Source organism: Emydura macquarii, unplaced genomic scaffold, assembly GCF_026122565.2.
Source record: "Emydura macquarii macquarii isolate MOO-44397 ecotype Brisbane River unplaced genomic scaffold, CSIRO-AGI_Emac_v2 contig_3343, whole genome shotgun sequence".
NCBI lineage: Eukaryota > Metazoa > Chordata > Testudines > Chelidae > Emydura > Emydura macquarii.
Window position 1 is genome coordinate 1,389,911 of NW_027133480.1, and position 16,331 is coordinate 1,406,241.

Sequence of the window (16,331 nt, forward strand, 5' to 3'; positions counted from 1 at the left end):
CTGGGGATATCCCCGTGTGAAGGAGCCCTCAACAGACAAGGAGCCCTACACCACCATCCCCACAGCCTTTGCTGCTGGTGGCACAACAGGGGTGCAGAGGGACTCAGAGAGGACAGGAAGGAAGGAACCATTGATAATTGGCACAGATCAGAGTAGCCCCCAGATCTGTGCAGGTGAGCCCCTACACCCATGCAGAGTGCCATTGACTTCAGAGGGGCTCCGTGAAGGACTAGGGTTCCATCCACATAGTGCTTTTGGTCACACCAGGCCTAACTGAACAGGTTTTGTGAGGTTGTTCCATGCCCAGAGAGCATTGTGGACAAAGGCATGGAGGTGGGACTGAGAAGAGAATACAAAGGGAGCATGATGGAGACTGTCGTTGGCACCGTGAGGGGGTACGTGGTAGGCAATGGGGTCAGGGCAGCCCTACCAAATGTGAACTAGGGTGGTGGTCTCAGCTGAGTGCCTACGGGATGTTTGTCACCATGACACTACCACTGGAACTGGCCCTAACTTGCACCCGGGCTGGCAGTCTCAGCAGAAAGGCCAAAGACTGAACAGACATGGCAACTGTCCCTGCTTTCCCCCCCTGGGCAGTGCCCTGCAAGACTGAGGCACGTTGATGGGGGTGTGTAGAGAAGCTTTCTTTGCTGTTGCCCATGCTCTGGGCCATGTAAAGAGAGGGCATCAGTCTGCAAAGCTCTTAATCTGGCATCTTCACATGTGCTCCATTTCCTGAAATTAAAAATAAATAGTGGGGGAGGGGAACAATTCCTTCTGTCATCTGCTTCCTCAGAATTGTATATTTATAGACGGCTTGGTACAATAACTAAAGAAAACTAAAACGTAAGAGAACTGGGACTACTCAAGGAGCAAGTTACTAACGGCGTGAACGAGGGAGGTAGAATCTGTCCCTAAATATACGTAGCCAGCTGTGTGCTTACTTCATTAATACAATGTTTGTGTTTAAAGACTGTCACATCAGAGTTCTGAAATGCACAGATGGGAAATACATTATCCACGCTTCTCAGTTGCCTAATAGCATTCTGTAGTCTGCTGTCTTCAGGGCAGCTTTTGGGCGACATGCTACAGATCTCTGCTGTAATCTGCCAAACACTATCAGGCAGGTGAAAAACACTGATAGTGTGGTTCTCACAGGTCTAGACATTTACACAATGCAGATAAATTTGTGGCCTACAAATGTGCAGCCACAAAAATTCAGCCAGCTGAGGGCTGAACATTCAGAACGAATTAGCACAGGTGGAGGCAGGGTTTCTAAATAGATCTGACCCAGTGCCCATTTAAGACACTGGAAAGACTCCCATTGACTTCAGTGGGCCTGGGGTCAAGCCCTAAGGGCCAGATTCTGCTCACCCCAACTCATGGAGAGTAGTCCCTTACTTAATTAGTAGTCCCATTGGAATGAATGGAAGGGATGGCTCAACATGAATAAGGGTGGCAGAATATGGCCTTTGGGGTCTGATCCCACACACACTGTAGTCATTGGTACATCTACACTGCAAATAAGCTCCACAGCAGCGAGTCTTGGAGCCTGGGTCAGCTGACTCCGGCTCCCACAGCTTGCACTAAGGGTCTAAAAATAGCAGCACAGAAGTTCCCACTGAGGCTGGAGCCTGAGCTCCGAGACCCTCCACCCTCACTGGGTTTCAAAGCACAGGCTCCAGCCTGAGCCTGATTGTCTACATTGCTATTTTTAGCCCATAGCATGAGACCTGTAGGTCTTTTTGCAGTGTAGACGTACCCATTGGGAGTTTTCCCATTGCCTTAATGGGCATTGGATCAGGCCCCTATTGGCCTGCTGACAAGAGAGATTATTCAGTTTCTTGTTTCCTGCTCTCTGTGTCTGAGTTCCCGCTGCTAGCCAGGGATGTTCTAACTCATTTGCAGGATTGGACATAAATTCATTGAGAAGGTTAAGGTGGGAGCAGTTGTCTAAGAAAATTGATAGGATTTCAAATTAGATTTATTTTGCCTAACAGCTTTCTTTTTTTTTTGCTTGTCCTTATTCTTTATAAAAGACCAACTTCCTCTGTTTTAGAAATGGAAAAGCTCACGCACTGGTGAAGTTTGCAAGAATCAAAGATGCAAGGGACCTGCTGTAACATTTATAACATTTGGAATGTGTAAAGATCTCAAAGTACTTTACAAACATTAATTAACTGGAATTTATCCCAAATGTGATACAGTCACTTTCTCTCTCATTTTGAGCAAGTCGCTTAAACTCTCTGCCAGGGATGTTGTTATGATAGATTAATTAATTAAAGTGTGTAAAGTGCTTTGAAGACAAAAATCCTGGATAGGTGCTTAAGGCATTATTACTATCATTTTACTATGTTTATTTAAGCCTATTGGAAGACTAGGAAGGTTTTTATTATACCTGTTTCATAAGGTGGCAAACTGAGTCACAAAGTGGTGAAGTTACTTTTCAGAAATCAACAGTGATTCAGTAGTAAAGCCAGAAGTGGAGTCTGAGTCCTTACTCCCTGTCTCCTGCTCGAACTACTAGAAACAATCCTTCCTCTACTGCATCACATTGCCCACCTTCTTGCTAATGCCTAGAAAATCATCATGAGTTTTTAAAGTTCCTTAGAAGATTTTCAGAAAAAATCTCCATTGGTATTAGTTTTCTCATTTATCGTGCTTACCCGTACTCTGTTTACTTCCTTTATTCCTAATAAGATCTTTTTGACCCTCCTTGTCAACCACCCCCAAACAATTGCTCTGCTTCCTTGCTGTTTATAGCCTTCCAAGACTTGGAGACTGTTATCACCATCTCCTCTACCTTTTGCTGTGTTTACCTTATTCCTGAATGAAAGCCCTGCGCCTTGAATGCACTCCATTTGAAGGGTATGTTTGTGCGGGAAGCAGTCTGTGAATATATATGGGAAGTGGCCACAGCACTATATTCTCTATAAGGGCATTCTGCATTGTCAGAGAAACCTCTGAAGGATTCCTATTGCTTTCATAGCTGTCAGCTTCCTTTCTCCTCATTCTGCACACTCAATGTAAAAATCAGGCTGCCTCCCATCAGTGATACTGAGTCAGGAGCATGGGAAGATGAAGAGGCTCTCAGATGTGGTAGGAGAAAGGAGAACAGCTGCTAAATTGGGACAGGGGGTAATCCTTTGTCTGGGAGGAACCCTAATATCTAGCATGGCACCAAGTAGTTGCAGTATATTGTACCATCGCTTAACCCTGTTAGCTCTTTTCTTGTTTGCTTCAGATTGCTGTGAAATACCTGCACTTCCCAGGTGCTGGAGGGACTTGGCCTGCCTCCCAAATAACTAAATGGCACTCAAAGATCTTATAATAATATGAGTCTTAAATTTCATGTAGATGGAACCGGAGCAGTATTCTTTCCCCACCAATTTTAGTCTTAGCAATTACATAAACCGTTTTTAATTTCCTTAACGTCCTCTTATACGTTCAGCAAGGAAAAGGACAGACCCAAGGTCTAGCACAGTCTTTAAAACCTGGCATCCCAAACCTGTCTGTTGACCCTCTCCCCTCATCCTGAGAGAAAACAAAGGAGGAGCCACATTGATAGCAGTCTAAGCTCACTGCTGGGCTGCCTGCCGACCAGGACTAAGGCTCTGGGTTTGTTCACAATCAAAAGTGCATATGTCCATATCTCATCAGTCAGCGCTGTGTCCCGGTGAATAGGCAGAGCACTGAAATACAATCCGGCTCTCTCAAGTACTCCTCCTGTTCAGAGAGAAGGATTTCAGTACACCTCAGCAGCCTTCCTGCCCACAGGGCTAAAGCAAAGGCACGTGTGATGTGCATGCATGTGTTTAGACACCAAAACACACCCACTCTGTTCTAATTTTAAGCTTACCAGCATTGACACCATCCTTTTTAAACAAATCTCTCTTGCGTATTATATATGCGGACACCCCCTTGAGTATCACCATGCAGCCAACTAGCTATAAAGCAAACAAATGACCACGGTGCTTCAGTTTAAATTTACTTTTTCAGCATGCCTACATTTAAAAAGTGAACTTATTCATATCAGGAAATACATTCCAGCACGGCAGGAAAACAAAGATCGAGGTAATCAGTTCCTAACATTTGCCCTGGTTTTGATTTACAAGGTAAAATACTTCTCTAGCCCCTCAGTCCGTGTGTTTTCCTGAATTTTGATGGCTTGTTTCCTGAAGAAGCACTCTACCTAGCTCTGTTTTTCTGCTCATTTAAAACCGTGGCTTTGTCACATAACACGGAACAATTAAGAGGCAAACCCTCAGATTTCCTCTAGATGTTAGCAAACAATTTGGCTGTTAATTCAACCTGTTTATGGATTCTTGCATGTAAATTAGATGCAATTAAACACAATTAAGCTATGTGTGCCGTTCTGGGAGAAAAGAGAAGCGAGATGGAGGTTGCTAGAAATCTCTGACACAAATGACTTCTTGCGCAGCCTTGTTTTCTGTTGCTCTTCCAAGTGTGTTTACCAAAAATAGAGGGTGCAATGAGGTAGTTGTCGGTGCCACATGCATAGAGGGTGTCATTATGGTATTCCTTATTGGTAGGTCCTTTTTGTGCAAGCTTTTGTAATCTCTGATTAAAAAATCTTGCGTAAGTGATAATAGAAAAGAAAAGAAAGCATATAATAATTAGAGACAGACCAAGCTTTTTCTTTGTTAGAATTTGTATTATGATATAGCCTAGGGGCTCCACCTGAAACAGAGACCCTATTGTGATTGGCAATGTGCAAATATATAGTAAGAGACAGTCCCTGCCCCAATGAGCTTACAGTCAGACCAGATAAGACAGGAAAAAGATGGCAAACTGAAGCACTATGAGATTCACTGACTTACCCAAGGTCACATAGGTATATTGCAGCAGAGTCTGGAACTGAATACAGTTCTCCTGAGTCCCAGCCTAGTGTTTTGGCCTCCAGGCCATCCTTTCTCTCTTTACTGGGCGTTCTGCACATCAGTCTGAATCTGGAGTTTAATCATTGCTCAGATCTGGATATGCCGTTCCGCAAAGCTTGGAGGTGCTTAGATTTGGAGTTTTGGTCCCAGTCCATTATAGAGATTATGGCAGGCTACAAAGCTCAGAGTCGGATCCAAACCTCTTCGAAGTTGGGTGCTTGGTTCTGTGGGTTTGGTTCCGGTTCATCTCAGATTATAATGTCATGAAAACATACAGTATAGACATCTACTAACTATGCATCAATCATAGTGATTTTTTAGATTTACAGTGCTGAGCTAATTAAATTACACATGTTGGACTAAAAAACGAGTTTCTCTTTTAGCACTCAGTAAAATTATTGCCTCTGTCTAAAGAGACTAGCAAAGGTTAACAGTATCTGTTTACATTGCTTATAAAGAATATCCTGTAAAACTGTGTCTGGTGTAGTTTACAGATTCAGTAAAAGTCCCTGAAGAACACATTGTCAAGAGAAATGGTTTTAGACTTTTTAATCTAATTTTATGCCAGGAGGAGTGTATACTGTTTAATTAGCAAGTAAGTGGGAACTGTGCTGTGACACAAAGAGATTCCCCTGTGTAAACACAAGGAGGTTTTGTGGAATGATGTTTTGCTCTCTCTCACAAGATGCTATATTGCAGAAAAGGTCAACGACGGGGACATATATTGTTACCGATTAGGTTTGCCAAACAACTTCAGCATTGTACACTGGAATGCAAAACCATTTGTCTTGTTCAAATTAACATCTGTACCTTACTTTGGCTTTGCATGCTGTTTTCCTTCACACCCTTATATTTAAGGAACTGTGCAAGAAGCTAATTTTAATCCATCATATCAATCATGTGTTAGTTGGTTACCATCTGCTCTTATTCTCTGAAGCCAAGTTTCTGCTGGTCTAGTTCAGGTTGATCTGAATAAGCTAGCTATTTTCATCCCTGTGGCCATGGCAATCCATGTCAACTGTCCCAGTTTACACTCTCATGTGTTAAGCCTTTTATATTTTATCCACATAGTGCTTCAGCTGTTCTCCGTATATTTGTTAAAGAGTAATACAAACAAAGTACTTAAAAAAAGACATGCCAACTGGCATGTTAGTTTCTCTCATGCAGAGTTGTATGATCGTCTTGTATTCAGTTTCAAGTAACCCACTTGTTCTTATCCAGGGATTTTGTTATCAACTTCTCAAACTGCCTACATGATCTAATAACATTCTAGTTAACATACATTCTAAGACTTGGGATCTTTTCTCGTAAATGATTCTTTATGATTGTTATGTGTTTAGGGGTTGACCCCCCACCAAAACCGGATACCCACCTAGAACCACAGATACAAAGGTACAAATTAGCAGATCCTAAAGTTATAATGGACAAGAATAACTTTGGGGGGTGGATGAAGTAGTTACACTGAAAGTGTCCACTGTCTATGAAGAGCTTATTATTCTGCCCCTACCGGCATGCTCTTAAATGTGTAATATCTCATATTTATATAGAATCCCAAAGCACCTTACACACTAATGTGCAAATAATACATGGATCTCTTCATCCACCACAGCTATGCACCCGTCTCTGGGGTGAAGCACAACAACTTTTTAAAAGGGCACAACAACACTACACAGCAGTTAAGGGCAGGCCATTAAGAATCTTTGTCTGAAGATACTAGCTAGTCAGAATATAATTACCCATGTTGGAATCTAGCCAGAACACTAAGATTAACATCCTTATTCCTATAAAAGTTGCCATGTGATCTTTAATGACCGTGGGTGATCAGGACTTTGGTTGTACGTTTTACCTGAAAGAGGCACCTCTGTTAGCAAGCACCCCTAATACCATGCGAGGCCATTTGCTATCTATTGATTCTGTATGAAGAGTAGTTGAAATCATCAACACTATTTTCTGAGGCACCCTGGTGTTCCCTAGCTATCTCGCTTCCAAGCATTGATCCAGATTGACCCAATTTAGCATGGGAGATGTGAAAGGATCAAAGCACACAGTGCTCTGGCTGCTGACTTTTTCAAATAGTGAAAATGAGAAATGGTCCCTTGGAGAACATAGTGGTTAGTCCTTTGATAGTCATGAGTGATTACCAAGTCAGGATCTGTTTGATCGTATTGTATCCCACCAAATGCAATCATATGTTGTGATGTTCTGATAATTACAAACTGACCTTTTTAAACAACTTATTCATTTGGGGGTGACATTTACCTTCTGTGCAGAGGGCCAGTTCAAGGCCATACACCACTGAGTCCCACCTAAGCCCACAAAATAACATTAAAGTGGCAAATAAGCCTGATGCTGACCATATGCATATAGGGTGAATTTCACTCTTCATGAATACTTGAGAAGTGCCTGACAGGTTAGGCACCTAAATCCCATAGACGCTTTTGTACATTCCATTTGGTGCCTATCGGCTTCTCTTGGTGCCTAAATACTTTTGTAGATCTGGCTCTGTCTACATCACTTTTGAAAATGGAATTTGGGTTCCTAAACCACTTAAACACTTTTGAAAAATGTTGCCCTTATCATTAGTTTTTTAATGCTATTGTTTAAGATTTCATTTGGACAGAAAACTACAATGGCCAATATTGAACTAGGGGAAAAAACATGACTGTACTATTGGGTTTTGAGATCTATAAGGCAGCCTGCAAGCTGAACAAAATGGCCACATGAAGCAGCTTATGTGTTGGTGTCAACAGTAATAGAAATTTCACATTTTACAGTTAGCAGAAGGGGTTGGAGCTGCACTGCCGGCTCCAGGTTCCTTGTTCTGCTTCGATAAGGAGCCATGGTGCAATAATAAAAGTACAAATTACTATTTTATTTATTAAGTCGCCCCTCAGGTAATAAAGGTCACCATACAGGAACTTTAAAAACACAATGAAACAAAACAAGCAAAATCCCAAAATGCAAAACTAGTTGAAATTATATAAGCCCTCTTGAACCTGCTGTTGTTGTTACTCCTTGTTATTATTTATTACTTGTCCTGTATTCAGGGACCCTAGTCATAGACCTGGCCCCTGTTGTGCTCAGTGAAGTATAAACACTGAACAAAAAGACAGCCCCTGACCCAGAGAAATTATTTATTTCTATTACCATAGCACCTCGGAGCCCTAGTCATGAACCAAGACCCCACTGCACTTGGTGCTGTACAAACACAACGAAGCACATAAACACATGCTTAACTTCAAGTATCTGCTTATGTCCCATTGATGTCAATGGGAATGTCTCCTGAATAAGGGTTACGTATCCATCTATCTGTGTTTTATTTTATACAGTGCAATTAACGTATTGCAAAGATCTCTCCTAACCAGAATTTGCATTGTACAGAAAGCTGATAGGCATCCTGAATTCACATCCGGAGTGGATAACCAATAGATAACTTTAGTCCTGTCAGCTATTTGTCTGCAAAACAGAATAGAAATGGGCAGGCTGGGATAGATGGCAGAGGTGCTGCAGATTTGAACAGGAGTACATTAGCTTGCAGTGCTCCTGTGTACGCTGTGCTTGTTCACACCTTGTCCAGCCGTTGCTTTCAGAGTCCATCATAGGCACTGACAGTCACCTGATATTAAATCCTACCTCTTGTTCATTTTTCCACCCCTAAAAGGCTTTTTGCAAGCAAATCAGCACATGTGAAATCAGACTGTGTAGTGGAAGGTCTCCAGCTGTGCAGCTCTCTCCTTCTGGCAGTCTGTTATTCTATGTAATGTGCCCACATGGTATTTGGATAGGTGCACAAAAATATATATTATCTGGCACTAGAGTGTTGAAAGCAAACCCTGCCATCTGAGAGTTATGTCCAATGGCCTGTGATGGGACGTTTGATGGGGTAGGCTCTGAGTTACTACAGAGAATTCTTTCTGGGTGTCTGGTTGGTGAGTCTTGCCCATATGCCATATTTGGGGTTGGGAAGGAATTTCCTCCAGGGCAGATTGGTAGAGGCCCTGGGGGAGTTTCGCCTTCCTCTGTAGCATGGGGCATTGGTCACTTGCTGGTGGATTCTCTGTACCTTGAAGTCTTTAAACTATGATTTGAGGATTTCAATAACTCAGTCATAGGTTAGGGGTCTATTACAGGAGTGGGTGGGTGAGGTTCTGTGGCCTGCATTGTACAGGAGGTCAGACTAGATGATCATAATGGTCTCTTCTGACCTTAAAGTCTATGCATTAGATTGTAAAACAGTCTGACCTTCTCAACCACTTGCTGATTGTGTCAGAAACACAATTGCATCTTGAACACATTGTCTAACAACTTGTACATATTCTTTTGTTTGCTGAATATAATTAGTCAAAACAATGGCTTAGCAGTAATTTAATTCAGATCCTGTTTGCATAGTTTTTCTAAAGAGATCCAATACTTTTGTTAGAGTCTATTTCAACCATTTCCTAGCAAAGAGCACAACATTTTAAAAAAGTACTTAGAACCTTTTAAGTGTAGCTCACCATTAGCCATTTTCTAGCATTGCTAATAGTATGAGACTTACCATAGATAGTTTTAGCTGTTTGAGGCATTGGCAGCTTGGAAATTCTTCTGAATTGGACTGATTTTCAATCTCTTTCGGTGGTACTGTAATGTATTTGAACACCGGGGACATCTGTAAATTGGTTAACCCCAAAGAACAGCACATCTGCAATTAGTATTACAGTATTCAAGCTTTAAGCCTAGCTTGGCTTCTTCACACACACACACAAACACACAGAGCATTACCTTAATCACTCAAAAGTACAGCACCTTACGTTACAGGTAGATCACTGGTGTGTTAGTTCAGATAAGCATTTCATATGTTTTTTTGTAGCTCTAATAATGCAGTTTACTTGAAAATCCCTGTAAAAGTTTTCCTTTTTCTGAATGATTCTTACATACTGATAAAATAAAAAAAAAGAATGTATTTTACTGTGTAAAATTGAAAGGGGTCTTGTTTGTTACACTTTGAATATCTACTCCAGATGCAAGTGAACGTTCTGTACAGTTTGAATTCCAGTTAGGAAAGAGGTATCTACTTGCATCATATGAAGTAAAACAAAGACAGACATATCTTTCCTTGGGCAAAACTCCCATTGAAGTCAGTGGGTGAGTAAGGATAGCAGGACAAAATTGAAGTTTTTATTGAATTTTTTCTGGTTTTATATTTTTTTTGATTTTGCTTGTTTTATTCCATTGTATGTTATAAGCTGCTGTAACGTGTGTGCCATGAATGCTTATTTGGGTGTGGAAAACCTAATAAATAAATTCCAGAGGGGTAGCTGTGTTAGTCTGTTTTTAGCAAACCAGCGAGAGTCCTGTGGCATCTTATTTATTTGGGCATAAGCTTTCGTGGACAGAAACCCACTTCGTTGGATGCATGAAGTGGAAACTTCAGTTTGGTAGGTATACGTATACATGCAAGGATGAGTGAGTTACATCACAGTGAGGAGGGCAAGTGAAGTTTCCACTTCATGCATCCGATGAAGTGGGTTTCTGCCCACGAAAGCTTATGCCCAAATAAATGTGTTAGTCTTGAAGGTGCCACAGGACGCTCGCTGTTTTGTTCTAATAAATAAAGCCACTGTCATCATCATCACTCTTATTATTGCACCGTGACACTAACAAAGCAGAACTAGGAGAGTGAAGCATTGAGTCATGCACTAATCTTCTACATTTTAGATCAGATATTTCCATTACAGTTGACACCAAAGTACAGTGTGCTTCATGTGGTCATTTCCTTTGATTTGTAGGCTGCTTTGTGGATCTCACAAACAAAACTAAATAGCAAAGTAATAGTTTTCCCCTTGTTGCATGTTGGCCTTTGTAACCTTCTGACAAATGAAATCTCAGACAGCATGAGCTACTGAAAGAGGCTATTCCCTGCTCCTTTGTAAAGAATTCATTTACTCAGAAACTCTGAGAACTTCTGAAAAACGAACAGAAAGAAAATGGCCCCAGGGAGCCCTAGTTCAAAAACTGAAAAACAATTTGGGACTTATACTGAGAGTATCCACCAAATTGTGCAAATCATAACTAATAATAATCTCCATGGCTACCATATTATTATTATTTATTATTAGAGTGAGGTCTTGGTGTTATTTTGGGCCAGAGAAGAGAGATGGGGCTTTCATATCCGATTTGAAGAACATCTTGTGGGATTAATTAGGTGCAGAGAGAGAGTATAGCTAATGCAGATGATAGTGGAAGCATCAGGAAAGATCTACCTAACCTCCCAGACACAATAAGGAGAAAGAGAGTGAGGATAGTTTGGAATTTCTCCTCAGAGGAAGAATTGTGTTACCACCTCTTTGTGTCACAGTGTTTTCCCTCCATCCTTGTCTGTTTAGAATGTAAATTCTTCAGGGCATAGACTGTCTTCCACTATCTTTGTACAGTGCCTAGTACAATGCAACCTCATTTTGGTTGGGGCCTATAGGCCTTACAATAGTACAAATAATTCTAGGAACAGTAAAACATATTCAGAAGTAAACTAAGATAAGATTGACTTATTTACCCACCATAATGGAAAGACACCAAAGAAAACTAACAGCTGCACAATGGGAAGCATGGAAGAAGGAACACCAGTTCACACTTTTCAGTGCCGGGAAAAAGCTTGCGGACACTCTTAGACTAGAGCCGTGTGAACACCAGATTTTTTCAGTTTGCTGGCAATTCTGACCAGTCAAAAAAATTAATTGTTTCAGGTCGACCTGAAAACAGTTTTTTCCAAAACATTCAGTTAATCAAAAAGTTTAAAAAAAAAAAATCTTTTGGGTCAAACAGAACATTTCATTTAGTTTCATTTTCATGCTTTTGTTACATTTTTAATTTAAAAAAAAAATAAAACGAAAGGAAATTAGGAAACAAAACATCATTTAAAATAGAAAAATCTAAACCTTTTGTTTCAAAAATGTCTAAACAAACGTGTCTGACTTTTTTTTAGAATTTTTTTTTACGGTTTTTTCCACCGAAACAATTCAGTGAATCCAACACAAAATTGCAAAATGTTTTGGTGTCACTGAACCTGCATTTTTTGTTGAAAAAAGTTTTGGCTGAAAAATTTCGCCCAGCTCTACATTAGATATGACATTTAGATGGACTGCCTAGCCTATCATTTGTGTCTAGAGTCACTGAGAGGCATTCTTGATAATTATCACAATGAAGCAAGCTTATCTTTTATCAGAGAAATGATTAAGTAGATTCTACTGTAGTTCTAATGATAGACAAGTGTCATCCAACAATTATCCCAACCTGATGTGTGCCAGTGGCAGTCTTATTAAGCCTTCATGGGAGTACTTCCCAGACTAACTGATAATTGCACTGGAACAAAAACTAAACATCTGCCCTTCTCTTCATGTATTTGTGAAAAACCCTAATTCATTTTACATGCCTATTTATGGAACATTCACTAGCACTTTTATCAGTGTCACCCTACTCTCTCCTCTGCAGGCCTTGCGATGAGCAACACTCTCATGTGAAGGCAGATGGGTATGTGAACAACCTCGCGGAAGCTGTGGACATTCTTGTGAAACAGTTGCACAAGTGATCGTGCTGCAGAAGATACTCATTTAAAGGCATAAAGAAGTTGGACTTGACATCTGAAGCCTAGCATACAGCTCACATACCAGGCTACTTCTACCTCTGTTTAATTAATTTCCCTCTCTTCACCTAATTTCTGCACATATGCAAATAGCCACAGGCAACCAGTAATGCTAATGGTTTGCCATTAATTGCCTGTTTTTCAAAGCTTCTCATTTCAAGATACTAAAACATTAAACCTAACATGTGCTTATGACTTCTGTGAATCATCTGATTTTCTAGCGCCCATGCATCCCCTTTAGTACCAGGTAGCCATGCAGCAGGAAGAACATTAGCTGACACAGGTCAGTCTTGCACTACTTGGGCCAGACTCTGTCCCTAACTAGAAAGCTCAGGATTGCCCCAGTGTGGGGGAGACCCCAGGCCGCATAGGTCAGGCTCTAGGCTGCCCCTTGTGTAGATGAGTATAGAACTTTGTGTTAGATGTGTGTGTGTGCACCAGTCCCAAGGTGAAATTTTGGGGAACTCCCTCTTCTTGTAATGACATTCCTGGTTTTCTTCTGGCTGGGTGTAGCCATTGGCTAAGAGCAGCATCTTGTTCAATATTTTTCAGACTAGAGAGTGGGTGGCTTTGGAGGTGCTCAGGGCAGCAGTCTGGGCCTGCTATTAGTGGCATTTTCAGAAATGCTCAGCATTGGCCTAACTCCACTCAAATTGGAGTCAAAGCACAAGATCTAAGGGCCACTTAAGTCCTGCTTCACATGAGTGTCCCACATTTGAGCTGTCACAATCTAGTCACATTGTTTTAGTCTTCAACTGCTAAGAATAGCCTCCTATGCTTAGATGTTGTTTTATGGTTGCTGGATGCCTGGCTTAATGATCTGGTGTTCAGTTCCCAGATTTAAAAAGCCATGACTTTGCCCTACATTGCTATTGCTTGGAAATCTTACTAGTAACAGGAAGAGGGTGGTGAAATCATCTGTGAATTAAAAATAGCACACTGCTGCCTAAACTGCTTTATATTGTGCCCTTGTGGTTTTCAGCCATTACTAACCAACTGAAGCCAATTAAATCTTGTGAAGATGCTCAGACCAATCCTACAAGTTGCTGAGCACCCGCAACTCCCATTGAGGGCAATGGGAGCACTCAGATCCTGGTGGAATTAAACCCTGGTACATAGCACCTAAGTGCATGGGGCTGAATTCACTCCTGATTGTAGCGCCATTGACTTCACAGAAGCTACACCAGGGGTGAATTTGGCCAAGAAGTGTCATGGCCTAGGTAAAATGAACTCTCACGTCAAAAACTCTTGTGGTTACAGATGAGAAAAATGCTTCATAAAGCAACAACAGAAAAATGTGCGTGCTATAGAAATAGATCAGACTGTGTCTGTGCGTAGAGTGGGGGGAGGGAGTAAGGAGACATCACTCCCCCATTGCATGGCCTGCCATGTGGAACCAGTGTACCAGGAGAGCATGCTGCACCTCCTGCAGAGTGTAAAAGCAGCTTCTCTCCTCCTGTATGCCAGGAAACTCAGGGCAGGATTCCTCCCTGGCTCAGCCTCTGGTTCAGCCTCTGGTTCAAGTGACTCCCCTTCATTTGGGCTGGTGCATTTGCACGGTCTAGCCCAGGCTTAGTGCAACATTTCTCAGGGTTCTCACAGAGTGCCCAAATACGAGGTTCATGTTCAAATTTCCCCTTTTTATATGTTAGTATGTGTTTGTCAAACCTTTAAGTGCATTTCTGTACCTATTGACAGTTGTCTGGCGCTGCCGTGGTTTAGAGTTCTGGAAAAAAATACAGTTGTTACAAATTGAGGAATAATATGATTGACATGGAGCCTTTTGGTGTCTGTTTTTATTAGTGAATTGACTTACTGAATTAATAAACTCAAGTACTGCGATTCTGACTCTTTTGTTGTTTTTTTCAGCCAACCCAGACGTCCTTTATGTACCTGTGGCAATTTGTTAGGGATTCAGAAACATGTTTCTAATAATAGGATTACAGGAAGAGATAATATGTTGTGCATTACCAACTACCTGCATTAGCAAACTTGAATTTATTAAAGTGCAATGCACACCTTGTTATACAGGTGATTCACTGCTGATGTGAGTGGTAGTCTGAATTGACTGGATGCAGGGGTGTTGTTATTGAGATAGCGTGGAAAAAATGCTTTAAAATGCAACAGAACAAAAATGCCTTTGGCAAAGATGAGGCCGGGAAACTCACTTCAGCAGAAGTCTGGAAGCATCAAAATTCCTGTACACAAATAGCTCAAGGAAAATAAGAAAATGAACAGTTGTCTGTGCTACCTATCAAAAGGGGTGGAAAGGGCTACCAAAAAGGACAAAATCAAAGAGAAAATATAAGAACCTCCTCCTATCACTCCAGCTGCTCCAAGTGAGAACTTTGTTGCTCTCACTCAGAATCATTTATGGGGAGATTTTTCAAAGGCACAAAGCATGTGCTATGGGAGGGAATGGGGCTTGGTGCATACAGCACTGGGCTGGGACTCAGGGGAACGTGTAATGTTACAAAGGCAGGAAACAGTAAGTGAACTTTATGGACGGAGAGGCAGAGACACAGAGAGGTTATGTTATTTACCCAAGGTTACACAGCATCAGTAGCAAAACTGAGCATAGAACTCAGGGATTTTAGTCTAGTTCAGCTGTGCTAACGACTAGACCACACTGTCTCCCTTAAGCCCACATAAATGGGTTTTAACAGTGGATTCTCCTCTCATGTCTCTTTACAGAGTTTTATCTTTAAAGTCTCTCCAAGACCATAGGGGAAAATTTGGGGCTTGAGAGGAGTTATCGAGATTTTGAGACTTGTTTCTTCTACTGAAGGACTTGCAACCATGATTAAGCCCAGTGTTAACTTGATTGGACCCTGAGAAGGGGGCAGGGGAATTTATCTACTAATCCTATACAGACAGACAACTTGGGGTAAAATGAGTGAAAGCAATTAAAGGCAATGAAGAAAATTATGAATTAAAGAACTCAACAGAGAGTTAAAAGACAGCATGCTTAAACTAGTGGTGGCATTTTAAATAGTAAAGCAAGGTTTCAAAACGTTTCATTTCAGCCTAGATCCAGACAGAGAGAGTTTCAAACTCAAGCTTATAATTAGGGGAAAAGAGAAAATGTTGGGGTGAAATGGCTAAAAGGAAAATGCCCTAAGTTACGGACAGATCGTTTGTAGTGTGGGAATTCCTTCCTTGTCAAAATATCCTCTTTTGCTGATAATGTGCAAGGGGTGACAGACCTACTGCAGAGAGATCTCTGCCGACAGGAGAATAGAAGGCCTCCAGAAAGCCCTGGCTACTAAAAGATAATGGTAATTGAGAAGTTAACTTAACCATGATCATGGAATAAACTGTTCTTGTAACCAGAGCACCAAGTCCCTTTAGGGAGCCAGAGAGGAAATTTACTGATGCTAATTAAACAAATGCTATAGGCCTGTAGTATAATGGAGATTCTTCCATAATACTTCTTTAGGGAGTGGGTTCTAGGATTATACAGATACAGAGAGTTGGCTGGGAGGGGAAATTTATTTCCCATTCCCCTCTAGGTAAAGTGGTGCTGACCACATTAAAATGCTAGCTGCCTCTTTTCCCCAAGAATGTACTTGTGAGAGCAGGTTGGGAGAGATCAAAAAGTTGGACGTCAGGAGATTCTTGTCTCCCCGAAATGTACAGCTAGTATCTCCCAACAGCAAGCAACAGTCATAGCATCCAGCACAGATCTATTATAAGCATCCTTGCGATCAGTCCATTAGGAATTCAACTGAAGAGCCTTATCACTCCTTTGCCTGGGGGTCAAATACAGTTTTACCAAGTGTTTACTTAAAAGCTCCACCAAGGGGGTGCAG

The 16,331-nt window shown here is 41.4% G+C and overlaps 1 protein-coding gene across 2 annotated transcripts in view; it reads left to right on the forward strand.

Moving 5' to 3' along the window:
• Nucleotides 1-14,361, forward strand: part of LHPP (phospholysine phosphohistidine inorganic pyrophosphate phosphatase) — a 160,920-nt gene extending 146,559 nt beyond the window's left edge. For both annotated transcript variants that reach the window (XM_067533444.1, XM_067533447.1), the window contains one exon: nt 12,369-14,361. In XM_067533444.1, the coding sequence (XP_067389545.1) occupies nt 12,369-12,397 (29 nt within the window). In that variant the 3' untranslated portion in view covers nt 12,398-14,361. The remainder of the gene's footprint in view (nt 1-12,368) is intronic.
• Nucleotides 14,362-16,331: the final 1,970 nt, after the last annotated feature.